The 23,532-nt window shown below is 46.5% G+C and overlaps 1 protein-coding gene across 5 annotated transcripts in view; it reads left to right on the forward strand.

The window, feature by feature from the left end:
• Positions 1-23,532, forward strand: part of l(3)mbt (lethal (3) malignant brain tumor) — a 46,839-nt gene that overhangs the window by 20,984 nt on the left and 2,323 nt on the right. For 3 of the 5 annotated variants that reach the window (XM_089551533.1, XM_089551535.1, XM_089551531.1), the window contains 10 exons: positions 123-327; positions 544-625; positions 1,407-1,520; positions 4,013-4,253; positions 6,590-6,913; positions 7,417-7,828; positions 13,457-13,552; positions 15,963-16,136; positions 17,428-17,477; positions 18,734-18,933. In XM_089551533.1, the coding sequence (XP_089407659.1) occupies positions 123-327; positions 544-625; positions 1,407-1,520; positions 4,013-4,253; positions 6,590-6,913; positions 7,417-7,828; positions 13,457-13,552; positions 15,963-16,136; positions 17,428-17,477; positions 18,734-18,933 (1,898 nt within the window). Of the gene's footprint in view, positions 1-122; positions 328-543; positions 626-1,406; positions 1,521-4,012; positions 4,254-6,589; positions 6,914-7,416; positions 7,829-13,456; positions 13,553-15,962; positions 16,137-17,427; positions 17,478-18,733; positions 18,934-22,408; positions 22,512-23,532 lie in introns of all 5 variants that reach the window. The other 2 variants (XM_089551534.1, XM_089551532.1) reach the window with 2 other exon arrangements.

Raw genomic sequence — 23,532 nt, forward strand, 5'->3', positions numbered from 1 at the left:
TGTACATATCAATGCAGGCGAGCTTCATTTTGTCCTCTGGGCCCCGATTAATGAGAATTACAGCAGAAAGATACATAACTGAATGCGTCTCATTTTGTGTGTTACACACGCTGTCCCCACAGCAGGCATTGTTCGAAGCCTAGACGAGGCACCCAAGGTGGTGGGGCCAGCCACAGCTGCCGTGACTCCGACTTCGGGGCCCATGCGGAAGCCGCCTCCTGAAGTGATCATCTGCTGTCAGTTCTGCGGGTGCCACGGCCTCCGCAGCGAGTTTGTTCGGGACGGCCTCTTCTGCAGCCAGCTGTGCTACGTGAACTTTGCCAGCAGGTGAGAGGCCATCTTGGTCATCCATTCTTGTTGCCGTGGCCATTAATTAATTACTAATTAACAATTAGTGATGGAAATTAATTAATAAGATCATGAAATGGGCTAGCCTTGAATTCCATGCGCTGCTGCAGTCTCATCTCTGGTCCGGGCACGCCAGAATGCATAAACCAGTGTGAACAGTTGGCGGATATGCTCACGGACCCTTGTCTCCTTTAGGGAGCACATAAAGCGGAAGGAAGAGCACTTGAAGCAGAGGAAACGCAAGGCCATTCCGAATGGAGATGACTCGGATGACGAGGTGAGAATTTAAGCCTTCTTCAGAGGCAGCGATGCCAGGCATTTGTTTGCGTATATCTGAACTATTTTAAACTGAATTTTTTCAGATAGAAGCTTCATGAGGTTAAACTACGGCTGGTGTTGACTATTTTCGTGTGTCTAATAAGTATATGTGGTCCTGTTTGTATGGATGTTAAGCAAGCACTAATGTGCAGGAAGCAGACATATGTTCTTTATGATGATAGCAACGAGCTAAACTTTTTATAAGAATGTGAACTGACAACTGATTTTAACGGGCGATGCAGGTTTTCCTTTCTGTGCACAGGGACCCTTTGTTGGACTCAAAACATCAAAAAGTATGATACCACAATCATCACAAGCAGACCCACACATAAATACAAACTTATTGCAATAGCCTCAGCATTTTGCACTTCCTTCTATGACCATGACAACAACATGTTGCTTTTGCACTTGCTGCCAAGGTCTTTGCTGTGTACGCTATGGATGCCAATGACGTGGAACTGAGGAACGAGCTCAGAAGAGCTAATGCCCTGAATTGGTTTTAACAAACCAAGTAATGTGCCCGCTTCGCAATCGCCCGCCTGAAGTGTACCGGGAAGAGGGGGACTAGCCAGTGTGGCTGCTCAAGGAACCCATAAAAGCAGCCCGCTGAACCCAGTTTGAGAACCCCTGATCCAGAGAACTCTTGCACCCATGTTTCACTCTAGTGGTGTCCCTTGGAGGCAAGCTTCTATTTCTTGGTGGGGATGTGTGGTGCACTGCTTATTCTGCATTTCTTGCAGGAGCCACGCGATAGCCGGCCAAGTCCCCCAGCACCTCAACGCGAAGCTTTCTCGTGGAACGAGTATTTGGAGCGCATTGGGGCCCAGGCTGCTCCAGCAAGGCTTTTTCGAGAGGCAAGTGCCTGTTCAAGAACATAATGTTTCTTGTCTGATCGAAGTACCAACCAGCCAGAATGACTGCCGTGTGAAATACCAAGTTTATTAAAAAGATACTATTTTGTCAAAGGTGAGATCAAGGGGGACTCTCTTCTTTGAAAAAGATTTTTATTAGTAAAGTCACAATTATTCAATCTTCGGGGGACATGCATTTTATGTGCGGGCTGACTCTAAAGATGTCATTTAATTTACTGTAAAACAAGTCCTTATGCACTTATGCAACATGTTACATAAGTCCTTTGGAGAGAGCTTTTAAGAAATATGGCTGCAAGGAATTTGCTGAAATGCATGGCTTTAATCTTCGCGACATTAAAGAATGCAATAACGGTAAACTTTTCTTCCTGCCTATTGCAAAACTTGAGTTATGGGGTTTTGAAGTCGCCACTCCAGAAACAGTTAGAAACTTCTTTTCTAACTGTTTCTGAAGTGGCGACTTCAAAACCCCTTAACTCAATTTCTATGACAGGCAGGACGATAATTTTATCTGTATTGCTTTCCTTGATTTCAAGGCAAACTATAGCATGCATTTCACCAAGTTTTCTGCAGAAAAAACTTGCTTACTTTTGCTATCCAGGAGCTAATATGTTGGTGTTTTTGTGTTGGCTCTTCAGTTTTCTTCGTGTTTCATTCATTGCGGATAGTACAGGCGCCCAAATTTTTAGCTGGCGTGTGCGAGCGGCGACTTTTCTGTTCGTCAGCGCCATATGACGGAGCGAAGTTGGAAATAGGATGAGGCTAAGTGCATGCTCACAAAGCCCGCTCAGCTGGGGCCGTTGTCTGCTATGCTGTTCCTTCTTAAGGACGTCACCCCTTCTTATCGCGTTTCGACGAGCGGGCAGCGTGAGTAGGCCAATGGTTTTGCTCGCATTTTACGTTCTGAAGAACAGCGTTGTAGCAACCAAGCGAGGAAATAAAACTGAAAGATATGCCGAACACGCCCAATCATGTGATAAGCCGGAGAACATGGGTCGTTATCATTATGAATGGAGAACATGGGTCATTATCGTTATGAAAGCGTTATCACTAGCTCAGGCAACAATCTGCAAGTCTTCTTCTTTTGTTTTCCTGGTGAGGTAGCGAGGAGCATCTTCGATCCGACCTTCATCCCAGTAGGCACGTATGATTCTGCCCACTGAAGCCCCAGCCACTCCAGTTGCTTTAGCATCTCCTTCTGCAATGAGGTGCCGAATGACATCCCTATAATTCGGAGCCTTGTCGCCTGACATACACAGAGTGGCATCATAATAACTGTTCCGAACTGCTGCGAGCACGGCTGCAGAGCAGCTTCACTTCAGTTTCACAGCGGCCTTTTAGTTTCGTCGCCACGCTGAAGCATAAAGCACGCACCGTGTTGATAAGCGCCCTTCGTGCAGATGAAAAAAAGCTTTCGCGTCAGCAAATAACACATGAACGATATATGTTCTCAGGCTTATCGCATGATTGGGAGTGTTCGGCCTATCTTTCATTTTATTTCCTCGCTTGGTTGCTACAACGCTGTTCTTCGGAACGTAAAGTGCGAGCAAAACCATTCGTCTACTCACGCTGCCTGCTCGTCGAAATGCGATAATAAGGGGTGACGTCCTTAAGAAGGAACAGCCTAGCAGACGACGGCCCCAGCCGAGCGGGCTTTGTGAGCATGCGCTTAGCCTCATCCTGTTTCCAACTTCGCCCCGTCATATGGCGCTGACGCACAGAAAAGTCGCCGCTCGCACACGCCAGTTAAAGATTTGGGCGCCTGTACCTTTGGCGGTGTGGCTAATTTATGTCTCCACAAAGCCTGGCATTAGCGTGAAGAATACCATATTTACTCGCATAATTTGCACACCCCCTACTTTTTGCCCATACTTCAAAAAAAAAAAAAGCTTTTACTCGCATATTTTGCACCGTGCAAGACCACCAGCATGTTCACTGGTGCACACAAGACTGGCTTGGGAAGATAGGTGTGGCTGTGAGAGGTGCGAGTGGTGAGGGCATGAATTGTGCTCCGTTTACCGGGCTCGCTCGCGCTAGCGGTTACTTTCCTGGGTGGTCAGATGCATAAGCACCCTAATCTGAAACTACTGAACCGCTAGCGACAATCTGAACAGCAAGTGGTTTGATAGTTTCGAATTCCAGCGTGTGCCAGAGGTTACTGGAAATTTGCTTTCTCAGCTGTTTGTCCGGGGAAGCGACCACCAGCTCGAGCGAGCCGTGTGAGCAATGTGCATTTCATCCCCTTGTCACTAACACCTTTTCAGCTGCATGCGGCAGCACGGTTACACCGATCTTCTCAAGCTTTCCTTGCATGCACCCGTACATATGTGAATGAAGGTTTCTTTTTTTTTACAAACCAGGTCTAGGGGTGTGCAAATTACGCGAGTAAATACAGTATGTTTGTTGTAGCAGATGTCTTTGCCGCCACACACTTCGAACAGTGCATCCAGGTTTATGCCCGTATCAAAACCATGCAGCACCAAGTGCCACCAACGGTGGCCAATGGTTTTCGAGTCGGCATGAAGCTGGAAGCTGTGGACCCCGCGCATCCAAACATGTTCTGCGTGGTGACAGTGGCGCAAGTGGTTGGCTTCCGGCTTAGGCTGCACCTGGACGGCTATGCCGACGCCTATGACTTCTGGGTGAATGCCGACTGCCCCGAGATGTACCCGGCCGGCTGGTGTGAGAGAACCCACAGGCGACTGCATCCTCCTAAGGGTAGGCATGCTTTCGTTGAGCTGATTTGGATAGCCTTCTTTCAAGAACATGTACAGTCTTTGTCAAAAGTAACCAGGCTGCATGTTTTTTCTTCTCAGTCGTACATTGAAGCTCTTATGCCAGCCCTCAAGCTCTAAATCTCTGTATGGGAAGAAGAACCCCCATTCTCACCTTCAAAGGACTTTTTCATCTTTAGGGAAGCTATGAGGGCTCTACTATCCGAATGAGAAGCAAACCATGGAGCCTGGTTACTTTTGACAAAGAGTGTACAGCTTCGTGTTGTTGCTACGCTTACTGGATGCTGGATCCTATCTACTTGATGGTCATTTGCGAGTACAGCATTGTCGCAAGATTGGTGCGGCCATATCGCCGTGCTTGGCTGTGAAAGGTGAGTGGGTGGTATCAAAAAATGTCGGTAATTTGTTCGTAAATCGGTTTCAGTAAAGAAAAGTCAATTGCCTGCCGTTTACCTGGCTCGCTTGCACCGGCAGTCGCTTTCCCCCGTATGAATGACTGCAAGAGCAAACTTCTGGTAACCTCCGGAGCATGCATCGCACCAGCATCCGAAACTACCAAACCGTTGGTTGTTTCGTTTGCCGCTACTTGGCCGGGCCACATGCGAGGGCGCTGGTTTATCGCGTGGTTGTATGTCTTATTTGCCTCTGACTGCTGGCTTTGTGATAGCATTGTTCCACGTTTATTGCTTTGAGTTGCTCATGCACTGCCATTCCATCGCATGGGGAACTAAATAACATTGGTCTGTGCGGGTGCTTGAGGGGAGGGGGTATGTGTCGACTTATATTTGAAGTAAATGGAGCACTATACATCATTCAGCGTTAGTGCAGGCTATGTGCGCACTACAGGCAGAAATGTTCACCATGCTTCAGCCAGAACAAGGGCTGATCAAAACTGGCCTGGCTCACAAGGATAAATTCGGTTTAATTTGTGCGCCACGGTGACCCTGGCACTGTGCCGTTTGTTTAAAAAATGGAGCTCTATATATAAGAACGAGAAAGCTGACTGCTTGCATTCTAGGTTTATCTTTAATGGCGGAAAAGAATTGCGTACTGGAGGCTCCTAGATGTCTTCTTCTTCTCCTTCGCCTTCTCTCCGAAATATTTTACAGATTCCTCCTGCCAAAGAAAGGCTGCATGTGCCAACCTAGGAGATTTGGAAACTAAAAGTACATGATTGAGTGTGCTTCTAAACTAATATTTTATTGTTCTAAAGTGCTCCAGATTCGAAAATTTAGTGCTCCAGACTGCTCCTAAATTGAAGATCCTTGCTCCGAAGTGTTTCAGATTGAAAATTTTAGTGCTGCAAAAATTGCTCCAAATTGCATTTTACCGGGAGCATCATTGACTGCGAGCAGTGAGCGGTGGCACGCAGCTTGCTCATTGTTTTGACAGTGTGATTGAGCTTTGGCACACGGCCAAACATCATTGCGAACATTGCAATCTCCAATGGCACCATGATCAGTGAGTAGCGGTGCTCATCTGTGAATAAATACTGTGAGCTGTAAACAGAATGCATGAATGCATTTCCCTTGCTCCTGTTTATGGATTTTGCTCGTTTTGGATGAGTTGAAATTTGAATGACACAAATATTTTTCACGACCCGATGAGATTTGTAGACTCGAGATTCTACTGTAACTATTTTTATTGGAAAAGAATGCAACTCGGTACATGTAGAAGTAGCCAGTCAGAAAATACGTCTTGGCAAAAAATAAATTGGTAAAAGCAAAACAGTGATGTAGTTGCCGCTCATAGCTGTGTTGTAGACTACAGTTCAAGAGCTGCTGCATTGTGTTTTAGCTTTTTGTTCTTTCCTGTTTTTATAAGTGCTATAGCTTTTGTTGCCAGTTACCCCAGCTTCACATTTCACTGGAATCTTGGGGTCCATCGAAGTTGTGCGGCATTGTACTCGATAGCTGTGGAAGTCCAAAAGTAACAGAAAAAATAGAAATTCAGTGAATGGAAAAGTGTAAACAATAGCACAACATGGTTTTCACAGAAAGATTGGAATTTTGTTTAATAATGAAAAATTTGATTGCCATAATAATTACATTGGTCACCACTAAGTGACACTATGGTGCTCTTGTAAGTGCCACCTGCTGGTGGCAAACATAACTGTTCGGGCAGTTAAGTTTTTCATTATTAAAAAGCATGTCTTTCTGTGCATTTCTGTGAAAACTACATCGTTGTACTCCAATTATTGATTTTTAAAATTTTTGTTACTTTTGGATCGTCTGGTACTTGTTACCTGACTCCCTTTGTTCCCACACTTCCCACAAAAATTGTGTCTTTCTCCTGAGGCCCACTTTGTTTTGCTTGCAGGCTACACATCGGAGCAGTTCAACTGGGCCCAGTACCTCAGAGCGTCACGCTCTCAGGCAGCACCCAGACAGCTTTTCACAAACCGCGCCTGCACGCAGCCCGGTGCTCCGCTACGGGCTGGCATGAAGCTGGAAGCAGTCGATCCAAACACCGGTGTAGCCTGCGTAGCCACGCTGACTGACATCACCGACACCGGCCGACTTCTGGTGACACCTGATGGGAGGGACAAGAGCGGCGCGTTCTGGGCCGACGCTGGCTCCCCACTGCTGCGGCCACCGAACTGGAGTCGAGAGCATGGAGAGACACTCATGACACCAACTACGGGTGAGTACAGCCACGGGAGTCCTGAACTAAGGAATCCACCCACCTGACTTGGCCATCATTTTAGAAACCAGTAAAGTTTAATCTAATAGGGAGTAATTACTCATTGACGTCCACCCGAGCGCAGCCATACGGCTACAAAGGAAAGCTACACAGCTTTCTCAGAAACTTCGTAGTTAAAGAAAAATTCGTCCTGGTTCGGGGTTCGAACCTGGGACCACCGCTTCACCGGAGCAGTCGCTCTTGGTAGAGCGACTGCTCCGGTGAAACGTGACTGCTCCGGTGAAGCGGTGGTCCCGGGTTCGAACCCCAGACTAGGACGAATTTTTCTTTAACTACGAAGTTTCTGAGAAAGCTGTATAGCTTTCTTTTGTAGCCGTATGGCTGCGCTCGGGTGGATGTCAGTGAGTAATTACTCCCTTATCACAAATCTACTCCCACCTTGGGGGATTCCCCTAAACATTTGGTCAAAGTTTTATCTCTGTCTCTCTCTCTCTCTACTGCAGGCTGGAAAGGCCCGTTTTCATGGGAGCGCTACCTGTCAGAGCACCGGGCCCAGGGCGTTCCTGCGCGAGCCCTACGTCCGCGTAGCGGGCCCCAGGGCTTCCAGGTTGGGCACCGGTTGGAAGTGGTAGACCCACGCCACCGCCGGTTTGTGCGCGTCACCAGTGTGGCCGCGCTGCGGCCACGAGGACTGCTGGTGCATTTCGATGGCTGGCCGCCCGAGCGCGACTTTTTCCTGGATTGCGACAGCCCGGACATGCACCCGGTGGGCTGGTGCACCCGCACTGGTCACCCGCTCGAGCCGCCGGGATCCCTGGTGCCACCCCCTCCTGGAGCCCCGCTTCCGAGCAGTGGGTGCCCCACCCCCGGCTGCACTGGGCTTGGCCATGTGAAGGGATTCGCCAGCCACCACAGGCAAGAGAGCATCCGCATGTTTTCGCGACGCCTTGCGAACTTTCTAATCTGAACTCATGGCCAGAGCTAATCTGCAACCTTATTTTGAAATGAATTCAAGCGCACAAGAACATGCACACAAGAGAGGAAACACACAGGACAGGCGCTAGCAAGCCATCCAGGATCCAACACATAACATAGCACACGCAACTCGTCTTGACACCTTCTAACTTTTGAAGCTTTTGAGATCCGAGCTGTGGCGACAAGTTAGAAGGTGTCAAGACAAGTTGCGTGTGCTATGTTATGTGTTGGATCCTGGATGGCTTGCTAGCGCCTCTCCTGTGTGTTTCCTCTCTTGTGTGCGTGTTCTTGTGTGCTTGAATTCATTTCAAAATAAGCTATGCACCATCTAGCCCAAACAGAAGTTTTGTTAAATCTGCAACCATTATTGCAAAGAAATTGTTGTTCTTTCTTAACCCTTGGCTCAAATCCACACCAACAAAAATGAAATCGAGTATTAAAGGCACAGAACTGTGTGAGTGGAATGTAATGTTAAGAAAAAAAAAAACAGCTGCTAACAGCTATCTATAAATTAGTGGCAGTCGTGGATTTAAGGAGCATAGCACGGGTGCTGCTGTCCCATCTCCTCCCCTCTTGGCAAGAAATTATTTTATGGGAAAGCATAAAAAATCCTGTTCTGTCATCGTAGAGAGTCCAAGAAATGCATTGCACAAATAGGACTGCCCCCCCCCCCCCCCCCCCCCCCCCCCCCTCCTAACCATCCCCTCTAAGATGCGTTAACACGTTTCGGCGGGCTAGTTGGTTAAGCATTTTGAATAAACAGCGCGAATGAAGACGAGCACAAAAGACAAGGAAACGGACGACACAAAAGACAAGGAAACTGACGACACAGCGCTGTGTCATCCGTTTCCTTGTCTCTTGTGCTCGTCTTCGTTCGCGCTGTTTATTCAAGACCCCTCTAAGAGTTGCCCATAATACACCCTCTCTAAAAGTTACCCATAAATCCGCCCTTGCTTAATGGGCACTCCAAGATAGACCTTACTCAACTAATTTCTTTTACATCTGGGTATGAAAGACAGTAGACAGAGGCATCCAATACCTTATTAAAGGTGTCATGGCATGTTCTACCAACAATTCGTTTTTTTACCTCAGAGCTACTAGCCATGACGATGCGTACTCTGAAGAAGGATGGATAGCTGAGCAAGTTGGTAAAAGTTCATTGTGGGTGGTACAGTGCGAAACAGATGAAAGCATAAAAGAACAAGACACCACAGAGGAACGCTGACTCGCAACTAAAGTTTTCATTGAAGAGAACACCAAATTTATACATCAAAGTCATGTGACATTACAGAGCCGAGAGCAATTGGACAAGTACTTCCAAAGGGTGACTCTTTAGCTAATCATTTGACACGTGGTGAAGTCCTGTCAAAACGAGACTGCCCCGCTCCTGCTTAGTTTACTTCAAGTTAAGGGGGGACACTGGTCTTGAAAAGAAAATTTTATTAATTTAGTCATAGTTATGAAATTTTCAGGGAACATGTATTTTCGTGCGCTGATTCTAGATATGTCATTTAATTTCATGTAAAACAATTCTTTGAGCACTTATGCACTTTTTATGCAAGTATTTTGCGGAGAGTTTTGAAGAAAATTTGCTGCAGGAAACTCGCTGAAGTGTATGCCATTGGGTTCTCTTGACACCAAGGAATACAATAAGGGTAAAATTATCATCCTGGCTCTCATAGAAATTGAGTAATAGGGTACTGAAGCTGCCACTTCATAAACAGGAATACACATTTTACTTCTCATTTCTGAAGCGACAACTTCAAAACTCTATAACTTAAGTTCTATGATAGGCAGGAAGACAATTTCACCCTTATTGTATTCCTTGGTGTCAAGAGAACCCAGTGGCATACATTTCAGCGAGTTTCCCGCAGCAAATTTTCTTCAAAACTCTCCGCAAAATGCTAGCATAAAAAGTGCATAAGTGCTCAAGGAATTGTTTTACATGAAATTAAATGACATATTTAGAATCAGCACACAAAAATACATATTCCCTGAAGATTTCGTAACTGCGACTTCATTAATAAAAATTTTTTTTTCAAGACCAGTGTCCCCCCTTAAGTTCATGAAACAGAACCTCTTTGTCAGTTAGCAACAGGAAGGCTGGCTTATACACTGTGACTGTTTTTTACGGATAAAACATGCTTCTATTTTACTACGCCAGCCAGCTCGGCTCATCGCGTTGTTGCACTTCAGCCGTATGCCATGGCCCACGAACGACCTTGAACCGACCTTGAGCCTAGCAACACCGCGCTCGACAGATGGCGCCGGCGTCCCCACTCGCTCCACCAGATATGCTCCACTGGGGTAGAGGGAGAGGAGGTGTTGCCTCGCGCGGGGTATATACAGGGTCTGTTCTGAAAGTAGTAGGACTGATTTTTTCCTGGGCGAACGGGCGGACGAAAGGTTGTCTACGCGCGCAGGATCGGTGAAAGGGGATATTGGGAACGCTGGGGAAAATCGGCAGTCTGCTCTCGGCCGTTGAAAAGAGCAGGTCGCTTGTATTGTGGACCCCTGTCCAAACGCCTCGTCACGCAGAATCATGGAGTATTTACTGGATCAGCGATACGCGATCAAATTTTGTGTAAAGCTTGGTAAAACGGGCAAAGAGACTCATGACATGATTAAGGAGGCCTACGGGGATGCTGCCATGGGTAGATCAGGTGTTTTTGAGTGGCTCAAGGTGTTCTAAGAAGGTAGGAAAAGAGTGGAAGACGACTATCGCTCCGGACGCTCATCGACCAGCAAGACCAACGAAAATGTGTTGTGTTCAAAAATTTACTTAACAGTGATCGCAGGATGAGTATCAGAATGATTGCTAAGGACTTTAGCATTCCTAAAATCCAAGTTTTTGAGATCGTAACAGAAAACTTAGCCATCAAGAAAGTGTGCGCGAAGTTGGTGCCGCGAGTGTTGTCAGAAGAGCAAAAGGCCAGCCGGAAAGCGATCTGCCAGGATCTTCTTCATCACGTGAATGAGGACCCCGATATTTTTGGATAACCTGGTGACCTGTTAACGCGACGTGGGTGTTTGAATACGACACAAAGAGCAAGCGGGAGAGGTCAGAATGGCCCACTCCTTCTTACCCACGCCCCAAGAAAGCGCGATAGAGCAAATCGAAGGAAAAGTCCGTGCTCATTTGCTTTTTTGATCGACATGGAGTCATCCACAAAGAGTTCGTACCACCCAGACAAACAGTTAATGCAGTTTTTTACGTGTAAGTCCTCAGAAGACTGCGAAAACGCATTGTTCGTGTCCGCCCAGCCATCGCCAACAAATGGCGGCTACACCAAGACAACGCGCCGAGCAACACAGGGTTCCTCGTAATGGAGTATCTTGCCTAGCACAAGGTGGCAACGCTACCTCGCCCCACCTAGAGCCTCGACTTGACCCCGCCAGACTTTTTTCTATTCCCGAGAATAAAGTCGACGCTCAAGGAGAAGCATCACGGATCGGTAGAGGCGGTTCAACAGGCCGTGACGAGGGAGCTAAACAGCATTCCGGTCCAGGCGTTCCTGGAGGCGTACGAAAACCGTAAAACTCATTGGCAGCAGCGTGCAGATGCGGAAGGGTGCTCTTTTGAAAAATACTAATAATTTGTACTATTATCATGAATAAAATTTAGAAAAAAAAATCAGTCCTACTACTTTCAGAACAGACCATGTATATAATATGCGCTTCACCTCAGTGGATTCTAGTCGTTATGGAGAGCGAGAAAGAGAGGCAACAACGAAAGAACTAAGCAAGGAAGAGACAACGCACTCCATTGTTTTCGTAATTCAACTAGGGTTAACCAGAGCAAAACCACTGCCAATTTTCATGTACGCCTCAGTACAGATCTCGAAGATATGTTTCTCAGAAGCCCTTACATTCACCAGACGCGCTTTTTTCTTTTCCTTTTCTTCTTTCCCACAATCACGGCAGTGGTCTTTTAAATGGGAATATCTAGAATTTGACAGTGAATTGAGATGCTCTCGCAAACAAATGTTAATACAGCGACTGGTTTTACCTATTATAAACTTTCTTGCATGACAGAAGAAGCTCATATACTACTGCACAGGCGCAATCTACTAAGCTTGACCTATGTGATACCTGGCATGTAAACAAGCCGGTGTTTATCACCTTCTCGTGGCGACCCCTAATGGCGTGGCAGAGCCCGTTCAACTTATATAGCGCCGAAAAAGTGATGTTCACCTCAAAGCGTCCAGCCACATTCTTCCAATTGCCTGCAATTTTATGTATGTATGGAATTACAGCTACTTTCCGATGTACTTTTTCACATTTTTGAATTGATAAACCTGGTCCTCACCACTCGCAAGAGCTTTTCATAAGTTGCCAAGATAACACAATCTGGAAAACTAGCAGTTTTGAGCCTGCAAACCTGTAGTAGCAAACTATCATGAATACAATAATAGCAAGAGTTCATTAGGCTCGAGCCTATGCAAGACACTGCAATTCCGTTTTTTACAATCTTTGAATTCCCAGATGAATAGTTTAGCACCGGTTTCTGGGACCTTGGTGAATGCATTCAGCATACATGGTCGCTTTTGAAAAACAGAAAAACAGGTGTCATGACCCTTTAACACCATTAGCATGAGAACTCTCATGTTGGAAAAATCAGTCTGTACATTAGTCAGAAGTTTTGGTTGGCAGGTGCCAAAATGGAGTGAGTAAGGGTGCAAATTTCTTTCACAATGTAGGGTGTAGTTACTCATTAGCTGTTGGCTGCGCTCAGGTGAATGCTAATCAGTATTTACCCTCTAATCGAAATTTATACCTCGTCCTCTCCACTTTCAGAGGAGAGGGAAGACGATAGCGGGGGAAGGTGATAGGTAGTGGAGAGGGGGTACAGTGCGCCATGCTGTGATTGCTAGATTGGTTCAGGAAAGTGGAGCGGTGGTACAGTATGACACACACAACCTTGACAACAATATCGATATTGTTTTGCAGCCAACCCTGACAATATTTTCTTTGCGCCTCACCTAATGACACCTATGGCTCAAATCTGTCCTGTGTAATTTGCATTTATGCTCATTTTGTATTATTGTCAGTATTTGTACTTTGTAGTATTTTTTTACGTGTTAATTTTTTCCTTGCTTCAACTTGTGTGTCTAGCTTGTGCATTTTGCCAAGTGCAGTGTGAGGCATCATCAGTTACATTTCGGGGTAAATCCCAAAGTGTATTCCTGTAAGTTATAAATATTTGCAATTTTTTAGCTTGCTTTACTTGCAAATTAAGACAACAGACTTGCCGAGGCTAGGTGGTTGCTGCAGCCAGTCTGCTCCCAAGTTGAAGAAAGCTGCCGCCTTATCCTAGGTTTGACCATGGCCATAACATCACCACTTCACTCCAGAATGTTCGGAAAATAGCATAATGGAACCTCCTTCGAAGCACGCTGCAGTGACCATATGACAGTTTGATGGAGAGAGATCTCCAGAACGCCTACGACGGTTGAGCATTCCACCTGTCTGTGGTGCGCTGTGTGTGTACGTTTAAGAACATCCCAAATGGTCACCCGTGAAGAGAAGTAATTATTTTGCTACAATGTTTTTTTTGTGTCACTGCAGTGCATATGGCTGCCCCTTCTCAGCTGCCAATCGGGATCTTCCAGATCGGCTTAACACCCCGTCCACTATTCCACAGGAGACCAAAGATGGCCTGAGGTAAACTGCCCCTGCACTTCGTATCGAAGCTTGTGTAAGGCAGCTTGGTCACAGCTAGCGTGAAGCTACTTAAATCCATCTGTTTCCTGATGAAACCTTTTTAGTGCGAAACCACTTCTTCACTGGCAAAGCTGAGAAACCTGAGGTATGTGTGAAGCCTCAACCTTTGACAGAGTGCCACCAGCGGAAGGCTTGCGCAGCTGCTCCGTCAACACGTGGACCAAGGGGTTGACACGGAGACTAGGAGACGGTAGTTGGGTTCCGTGTCTGCCGGAAGCAATGGTTTTCGACTGTGGGGCCAAGCTTACAGCGCCTCCTCGTTCGCTGTAACTGAGTTGTGCAGCCACAGGTGTTCATTATATCAGAGATGCACTGCCACTGCCCCAATATATATTTTGACGGTAGCGCCGCCCTCGTTCAAAACAAGCGAGAGTTCATTGTAACTGCGGCCGTTATAAGTGGGCGTGACTGTACTTGCATTGATGTGACTGTGGGTTTTGATACGGTGCCATGTCCAGCCATGTGCGCAGGTTTTATGGAATTTATAATTTGTCAAGGGAACTAGCGTGAGTTAGTGATTTGCTAACTGAAATCAAGAAGAAATTGGCTCAAGCACAGCTTGTGCTACAGGTCGATTCAGACAAGTAACCCTGTTATCAGGGCGCCTGCTTAAGACTATGGCGGGTGCTCTGCATAGCGGCCACACTGACGAGACTTTGCAGACGTTAATTGACAAGGTGCTGTTCCATTCAGGCATGACTTCCTTGTTCACCACAGTGACTTGCTTCTTTCCTATACAGTCAGTTTTCTTCTCATCAGAAGGTAGGACCTTCGTGTCTACAAGGAGGATGCGACAGGAAACGGTTGATGCATGCTTTTGCTGCTGTGCTCCCATTCATGTAGGCAGTTACAATTGGAAGCATGTCTCTGTGTGTGCATTGGTAACAGTGGACATCCCTTTTGTCGGTTCACTCGGTCTTCTGCTCAGAGAGTTGCTTGGCTCTTCGGTTGCAGGCATTCTCGTGATACGTGTTGCATTGTGGAGCATTTAAAGCCATTTCATTCTCTCTACTGGCAGCTGCTGTGTGAAGGCCTTGGGTTAAACTGTCATTCTCCTGGTGCAGTCGAATGGTTTGGATGGCGTCCAAATGGCTTATGTCCACTCAGCTGCTTTCGTTTGGTTTCTGGTTGCACCTGCAGCTGCCGGCAGCTATTGAAATTCATTGTGTGGTCAGTGAGCTCTAGCACAGAATGCTTGTCAGTGTCAGGGATACGTTCTTCAGTGCTGAGACTGTGTGGCTCCGTTCCCGGCGTGACGCTCTTGGCATTCATGTGCTGGACTAGCGTTTCATCCAGCCTCAGTGTGCGTTGCTGTTGAAAGTTTAAAAAATTTCTGGAAAATTTTGCACTTGAATTATTCACTGGTGACGTGTTTCCAGGTGCTCCAGTCGTGTATGTGGTTCTGTAAGTCTTGTGTCAGTCATGGGCTGCACTGTGGAGCCTCATGATAGCATTCAGCATCAACAGGGATTCCATCCAGTCAGTGAGAGATGTGAGTGGCCTGATCTCTTCAAAGGTGTGAACTGCTGTTGCTGTGTCTCGTGATGAGTGTACTTGGAGTAGTTGCGCATGCTCTTGCAGGGCTTGAGTGAGTTTTCATTGCGTTTCGGCTGTCACACTGAGAATGCTGTTTGGAGTGTGGGTATGTGTCTCGCTGTTTTCGTCTGAGTTGCTGCAGTTATCGTCTAAGTGGACAGAGCTGTGGTTGCAGCTTGTTGTCCTGACAAGCTCTTTGGACCATAGCCGGGTAACATGTACCATCCCATCAGCTCAGTGATCTTGATCGTGCTGGTTGCTGAAGTTCAAGGCGTGCAGTAGAGTTCGTAGCAACGACCTGTACCCTTGATATTGTTCCGTACATAGTCATCAGGGTTTCGTGCTACTGCTATTTACGTCAACTGTGGCATGTTAGATGTCAGTTTGGATGAGTCAACAACAGATGGAGACAAGAACTTTATTTATGCACGACTGGTGCTTCTGCATCTTCGTCACTTTCTTATTCTTGTAACACTTGCATGTGTGCTGCCCTGGGGCAGAGCTTTCAGTTCTATTCATGCTTGTAATGCAAAAGCGAGACAACCAGTGTGGTCGTGTAGGGTAACGGAGTGGGTTGCGAGTGAAGGCAGCGTGCAGAAAAGCGTCAGTTGGGCAAGTAAGGTGGCCACAATAGGCGCAGGACAGCGTCAGTTGGAGGTCCATGAGAGAGGCTTCTGTCCTGAAGTGGAAGTACAGTTAGGCTGCTCATGATGGCGAGTGTTGATCCTGGGTAGTCTTGCATCCTGCCATCGTGGATATTGCAGGGGTATGCTCTGGTTGAACTAGGAGTGAAGTTGAGGTCGGAAACGTGCAGGCGGTGTCCCACCCCTGGCTGCAATGGCAGTGGACATCTGAAGGAGAAGTACACGGTGCACCACAATGCCTCGGGGTGCCCCCTGGCAACAGCACAGGTGGGCGACGACAGCAGCCAGGACAGCCCTTCGGCCGCCGCACCCAGCCAACCCAGGGGAAGGGGGCGGCCCCGCAAGTAAGCTGACCGTGCCTCACATCAGGGAGATTTTCTTTTCAGAACTAGTTTGGGCAAGGTAGCCGGCGGTGTTGAGGGAGTGTTCAGGCATTCTGATATGCCTTTCAGTGGGCAGAAAGGCAGGGGGCCATTTAATCTTGGTGCTACTGTTGATCTGCATTATAACTAACATCAGCGCTGCATCCATATTGGTACCTTTGTCTTGGATTTTTTTTTTTTTTTGTATGTGTTCCGCAGTCTAATGAAGCACCACCTGTTTCACCTGTTCAGTGCCACCACTTGGCAGCGAACAGGTAGAATTCAGGGAGATTACGAATTTCCCTTCAAATTTAATTTTGGTTTCGTTAAATTTGCTTCTCAGTACCTGTGAGATGCCGTGTCCCAGCATTTTGTGCTTGATGCGAACAAAAACAGCGGGCCACTGTCTGTATGTCGCTGTCTCAATGCAAGGCTGCTATGCCTATTCACAGTTTGTAGTGCAAGCCATAGTTTCGCCTGAGAGTGTAACCCTGACCGAACCAATTTGACTTTGTTCCCTGCAATTTGAAATGCCAAAGGAGTGACCTAGTGTGGAACATCATGGAACAGCTTTAAAGGATCAAGAGTTCCCATTTCTTCAACAGTGGGCAGTTGGCGGTAGACGAAAACGAAGAGTTTATTTCCAGAGCGGGAATGGGATACGATAGTCATCACACAGGTGCAGGATGCTGTCCACTCTGCCTCTGCTTTGATCAGCATGCCAGGGATGGTGAACTATTGGTTTCTCTTTTTTAACAACAGTAGTTGTATTCCTCGGCTGCATTTTTTTTTTGTCTATGCCGAGTTGTTTGCGACATTGCCGTCTGTTGGTGTTTTAAGGTTTTCTTTTTCTGCATAATAATGTACTGTCAGGAGTAGAAGTCGTGCATAACACTTTCGCTTTGGTTAGACGTGATTGTATCGCCGCTTTTCAGGAGCACTTGCTGTCCAGACAGATGAGGACATGACCGTCTTCATCCACCGGCATACTGTTTCGCTCGTTTCAATGCGTGGCGCTCCAGCATGGTGTAAACGGCAAAAGGCGCAAGAGCAGTGACCCACGCAGCCGCGGGTGTTATCGCTTTAGGACCTGACAGTACATTCACGACCGTTTGCTTTCCGTTCTTGGGTCTGTTGTACTTGTGTTTCTTCAGTTTTGTATTTTTGTGTGCCAATGCTCCCCCCTAAGTACTGCTCTTGATTGAGGGTCTGCAGGAGCATATTGAATAAAATAAGTAAGTACACTGCTGAATTTCTTGCTTCACCTTTGCAGGATTAGGGCACCTGAACCTGCTCCCAACACCGGGCGGCTTAAGAGTCAAGGTGAGAACTTGTGCAAAGTGTAGCACTTCCACCTTTGTAAACATGTAACGAATTAAGATGGGTAACAATTAATGGAAAGGGAAACGTGCACAAATGTGAATCTGAAAGGAAACTCTAGATACCAACAAAAAAAAAAAAGGGGGAGAAAAAAGGACAAATTCTTGCTTTGTAGAGTGTTAAAAGATGCTGGTGTCAGTTCTGCAATTTGGAGACAGTTAAATGTGGAGCTTTTCATAATCACTACTGACGCTCGACTTTATAAACCAATTTGTAAAACGTGTGGTATGTGGGAAGTGTGTCCAGGTGAGGAAAACATGGTAAAAGGAAATGAGAATTGGTTGTAGCAAGCACAAATTTGGAGGTTTTTCGGGATGGCCGGTTGCAATTGTGGGATGGCCAGTTGGAGATTGCTGGAACAGGCTTTCATCTTGCAGTAGTGACTGGAGTCTAAAGAGCAGTCGAAACACTGAGAGAAAAAAAACTGAACGAAATGCACAAAAATTTTCCATTGCCAGCGTGAAGGGTAAATCTGCACATCTGATTTGCTGTGTGGACCCTCTTAAGCTCAGCAGTGCCCTATGTATAGTTGTGGATGGCTTGACTTGCTTCCGGTCTCTGTCTATCAGGGGTCCTCAGTTTTTTCAAAAAGCCTCACGGAATCCCAACGACTTTCAAACGGTGTCAAGAAACGCAGCATGCCCTGGCTAGCATCCCTTCTTGTCTAACATGCGTACAAAGAAGAGCATGCATGGTCAAACTAAACCAGTAATGACTGGCTGTAGAGTTATTCTGCTTCATGGCCGACTATGGTCAGCCTCAGGATATAAATGGAAACAGGAGGAGCACAAAAAGGCACTCCAAGAAACCCAAGGTGTCCCCAGAACCATCCACGTTGTGAACTTCTGGTGCAAATGATCACCACTATAGTGGACACCCATGATGACGCAGAACTCTGAGACCGAAAGAATGAGGACTTTAATATGCACTGTTTCAACTATTGCGTCCTGTCATGTCCTCTGTGTATTCGTCTTAAAAGTTAGCGCTGCTTAAATTTGAAGAAAAGGAAATGCATAACTAACTAGCCCCGCAACGTGTTTTACTAAGCAACTATTGCATGCTGCCGCTTTTTTGCACACTAGCAGGAGTGGCACTGACGCATCTTACGAGTGGGCACAACAGGATGACTCTCTAGCATGCTGAATGTGATCCGTGTTGCTTGTAGCCATGGTGGGTATTAATTTTAACCCTGTGTGCAGAGCTTCCACAGACGGTGCATCAGTCGGTGTTTGGGTCAACAGTGCGGTCAGAGGAGCGCCCTCTGGGTCTGGAGCAGCACTGGCCACAAATGGACCTGGTGCCAGGGTCGTTGGTGTCCGATTGGTCCCTCAGCCAAGTGGCACACTTTGTCAGCTCCCTTCCAGGCTGCCAAAATCTCGCTGCTGTGTTCAAGGAGCAGGTGGGTATTATCGGAAGTAGCACCGTGAACGGATAATAGAAGTGACCCCTCACGTTATAATTGGATCTTATATGGAGGCAGTCGTGGGGGCTCTAATGTCACAGAGGTCAATCACCAACCTCAGTGTTGGTCAAACATTTAGGGGAAATTTCCCCAAGGTGGAGTAATTTGTATTAAGTGAGTAATTTCGTATTGGCATCCACCCAAGCGCAGCCATACGGCTACAAAGGAGGGCTATACAGCTTTCTCAGGAACTTCGTAGTTAAAGAAAAATTCGCTCTGGTCCGGGGTTCGAACCTGGAACCACCGCTTCACCGAATCAGGTGCTGGGCCAACTGAGCTGACCTGCACGGCAAGCTTATGATAGGGCGAGAGCAAATTACAAATCTACTCCACCTTTGGGGGTTTCTCCTAAACATTTGACCAACACTGTTCACACTAATTAATTCACTCTCTCCCTACCATAAGCTTGCCGTCCCGGTTAGCTCAGTTGGCCCAGCAACTGATTCGGTGAAGCGGTGGTCCCAGGTTCAAACCCCGGACCAGAACGAATTTTTTCTTTAACTATGAAGTTTCCGAAAAAGCTGCAAAGCTTTCCTGTGCAGCCGTACGGCTGCACTTGGGTGGATGCCAGTGAGCAATTCCTCCCTTATTACCTACCTTGGGAGCGAAAGAAAAAAAAAGTTGGCAGAGACACTTACGACTGCTTATGTGCGAGAAGGGAGCCCACCCGCTCACTTCGTGAATGCAGTCGCCGTGCACTGCAGCGCGATGTAACCCATGCAGCTGGTAGTTCTACCTCTGCATGGCTCTGCGTAGCCACCGCGCCACTGCCGCACACCATCTGGTCTACGTGGTAACTTTGTAAAGGCAGCCGCTGCTGCACGGCGGCCTGTGCTCCGCCTTAAGGGCATGACGCTTATATCGAATGGTTTAATGCCCATATACCCTACTTACTTGCGTAATCTGCGCATTTTAATTTTTTTTCCTAAAATTAAGGCTTCAAAAAGGGGGTGTGCGGGTTACATGGAGATTTCGTGAAAACTCAACATATGTCATTACACGCAGTATATATATACAGCACATTGCCATATATAAGTAGACTCCGCAACTCGCGCCCCTCACTGTCCAAAAAAAAAAAGGGGAGGGGATACGCATCTTATATTTGGTGTCTACTTGTTTTGGCCAGCCAGGGGTAGGCATATAGGTGGAATATATGATATATGTTGCTATGACCTGATGACTTTATGACCTTTGTAGAGTTTTTAGGAAGAGTTCATGAAACCTTTGCACACCCCCTTTTTGAAGCCTCAATTTAAAGAAAAAAGTGCGCAAATTGCACAACTAAATACGGTATTTACATCAGCCCCAACAGTAGCAGCTGCACCTTCATGGCAAAATACAAAAGTTTTCATCCAAGCTTTTACTGTTTGGTGCATCCACTCAAGCACAATGGCCGTGGCAGTATAGGTATTAATTTTCAAAAATTTTATTTATATATACAGGACATTAAATACAAAAGTTGTCTCATTTAGGTTGCTTTTTTTAGGTGAACTTGCTAATGCCTCTATTACACTTGCTATGCTTTGCTTCCAGGTGCTAGACTGCTTTGTGTTTCAACTTCAGGCCTTGTATACAGACTGTTTGTAGACACAGCTTATTATACTGTATTTACACGAATATAACGCGTTTTTTCTGAAAAATCGTAATTTTAAGAACGTACATCGCATTATATTCAGAACAAAGGTACGAACATAATACCCCCCCCCCCCTCCCCGTTAATATTGCTTCACCACCAGGCTCACAAGTTGCGAGGGGAAACCAGCCTTTTGTCAACCTCGGCATTTTTCCGTTTCATAGAAAAAAGCCGTCAAGGCTTGGAGGGTCAACAAAAGTAGAGAGGAGTTACTGCACGGAGAAGGGGAAACGGGAAAGGGAAACGAGGTGGAGGACTGGGAAGGGCAAAACACGTGGCCGACGTGTAGTCCCTGCACAGACGCAGCAGTGACGGCAGCTGCATTCTTTACAAACGGTCTTCAAAGCAACTCCGATTGCTGTAGGCCTGTGGGACGCTTCGCATTGTGTTCTTCAAGTGCCTTGGGGGACTTTTGAGATGGAGTAGAGGACACAACACACTGCGGTATTCAAAAAATCAATTCTGCTGTCAGAAGAAATCGGAAATTCAGCTGCGGCACGGTGCCTCGGAAAAAATGAGTCCAGAATTCGCGGGTGGTGGAATTTCCGCAATAAGATTTTCCAAGTGGCACCAGCTCAAAAAGCCTTTTGTGGACCTAATCAAGGTCGTCAGCACAAATTGGAAGTGGAGCTATCTGTGCATGTGGCCGAGCACCGAAGCCAGTTTTCACCAGAAAATGCTCAACTTCTGCAGTTAAAGGCAGTAGAACTTGCAAGAAAAGCTGGCTTGCTGCGCAAAGGGTTCACATGGGTTTAAAAGTTCATGCCATGTGCTGGATTCTCACTTCACAGGAGGATGTCAGAAATTACCGGCACAATGTGGAGACAAACTTCTCACATTCCAGCTACGTCATTGACTTATGCAGGAATCAAAACTACCTCCTAGGTCATATAGGTAATGCCGACAAAATGCCTATCTTTTTGGATGATCCATCCAACTGTGTCGTGGAAGCACGCGGCAGTAAAGAGGTGCGAGTTCGCACTACAGGAAATGAGGAGACATGAGTGACCCTCGTGCTCGCGTACACGGCTGACTTTCACAAGCTGTCCCCATTTTTTTGAGGAAAACGGTTCTGAAGAACGTTTTCCCTAGCCAAATCCACGTCAGATGCAACGAAAAGGGTTGGATGGACTTAGCGATGATGCTGGACTGGTTCCGAGTGGCGTTGGCCAAACGGCCAGGTGCTGATGTCCCATCAGTGCTAGTGCTTGATGCTTTCAAGGAACATTTGACGGGCCATGTGAAAGCTACGGTCGGCAACTGCAACTCCGACCTCATCATACCTGGTGGCATGACAGCCACTGGATGTTTGTGTGAATAAGCTGTTGAACTCTTTCGCTACTGCGGAAAAAATGCACGATTTGGAGTGCAGTGAAAGAAAATGTTTTTCACAAAAAGTAACAAACCCAGTGCATATTGCAATGCATGTAATTGTAGCTTATTAGTTACACTTCTGCGTAAAACAAACAGCAGAGTCGTGTGTGCTAAAGTACTTGAACATTTATTAGTCAAATATGCCAAAAAACACTAGCAAAAAATTACCGGCTGCACTAAGCCAGAACTTGATTAGAGAAAAACTGGAATATACAAACTAGCTGTCATTCTTTCCAGTTCCAGCTCCGAGGAAAAAATTATTGCACTTTCCATGGCTGGTCAAGTCAGGCGTTATGACTGCGGTGCCACTGTGAAAAACAATTAGGTGAAGATGTGACGCAGAGGTAGACTTGACAGGTGCTGCACATAATGTTTGATCTTTGTTTTTGTTTTCTCTCATAACAGAACCTGGAGTTCCTTTTCCATTTTTTTTTTCCGGTTGGTGACAAATGGATTCTATGGGAGGATTAGGGGTGTGGACTTTTTACCTCATCATACCCGTTTTATCGTAAGCCACACTTCCATCTTTATCACAATACTCAGAGATTTGTTGAATGAGCTGCTCCCTGAAAGCCAGCTGATGAAATTTGGCATTTTGGGCAAGCTCTGGAACATCAAGATAGATGAAGTTTTATTGATGTGGTTCAAAAGCCAGGCCACTTTCCAAGTCTTGCCAATAGATGTTGCCTCCATTGAATCCTCCTGGTCCGCTACATGTAAAAAAAAACAAAACAAGCAAAGCGAAAAACCAATTTTCGAAAATTATTTTTGATGGCAGAAGGCCAGAATAGATGATTCCTGTATTTCGGTAGAGATATAGTCGCAGCAGGTCAACAATTCCCTCGTATATATGGTGACTCTAATGTAAACTTCTGCATCTTCAACAGATTCACCTCTTCCCATGAACCGTCATGCCGAGCGTATTTTTGCCTATGCAAAATCTTGATCCCAAAACTTTGTGTTTTTGCACACGGTCTTCGTCGCCTCTGCCGTGATAAACATCAAGAAAAAGTCGCCAGGTCGACCGACTCTCCGCGTGCCGCTCCACAGCGATGGGCCGATATGGACACCTGGCTGTCATCTTGGTTGAAAAACATGATGATAGCCTGAGCATTTGGCAAACTGTCTTCGCCACATGTTGTGAAGACCCTGAAGTACAAAATTAAACCACTGTCTTCAATTACAAACTTCATGCACCGTGAAAACACAGAGCGAACGAAAACAAAACTTACGTGCAAGTATGCGCTGATGTTCCAGGCCCCTGAGATGAAGTCTCACTGTCGAAACTGAAAATCCGACGTTATGTTGTGGTCCGACTCGTCACCGCTGCTTTCGTTGCAAAAAACAACCAAAACCGGCTGAAGTTCTCGGTGTCTGCTTGCGCTTTCGAGGAGCACGCGACTATACAGATGCCATGTTTGCCAGCTGACGCTGCTGCGGCCGTTCAAGTTTTGTTTTTCACAGTGCCCCCCCATGTCGAAACACTAAAACCAAAACTGCAATAAAAAGAACAAGAGTTGCTGAGGACA

This window comes from Amblyomma mixtum, chromosome 7, assembly GCF_055824585.1.
Source record: "Amblyomma mixtum isolate Tamu chromosome 7, ASM5582458v1, whole genome shotgun sequence".
NCBI classification, from domain to species: domain Eukaryota; kingdom Metazoa; phylum Arthropoda; class Arachnida; order Ixodida; family Ixodidae; genus Amblyomma; species Amblyomma mixtum.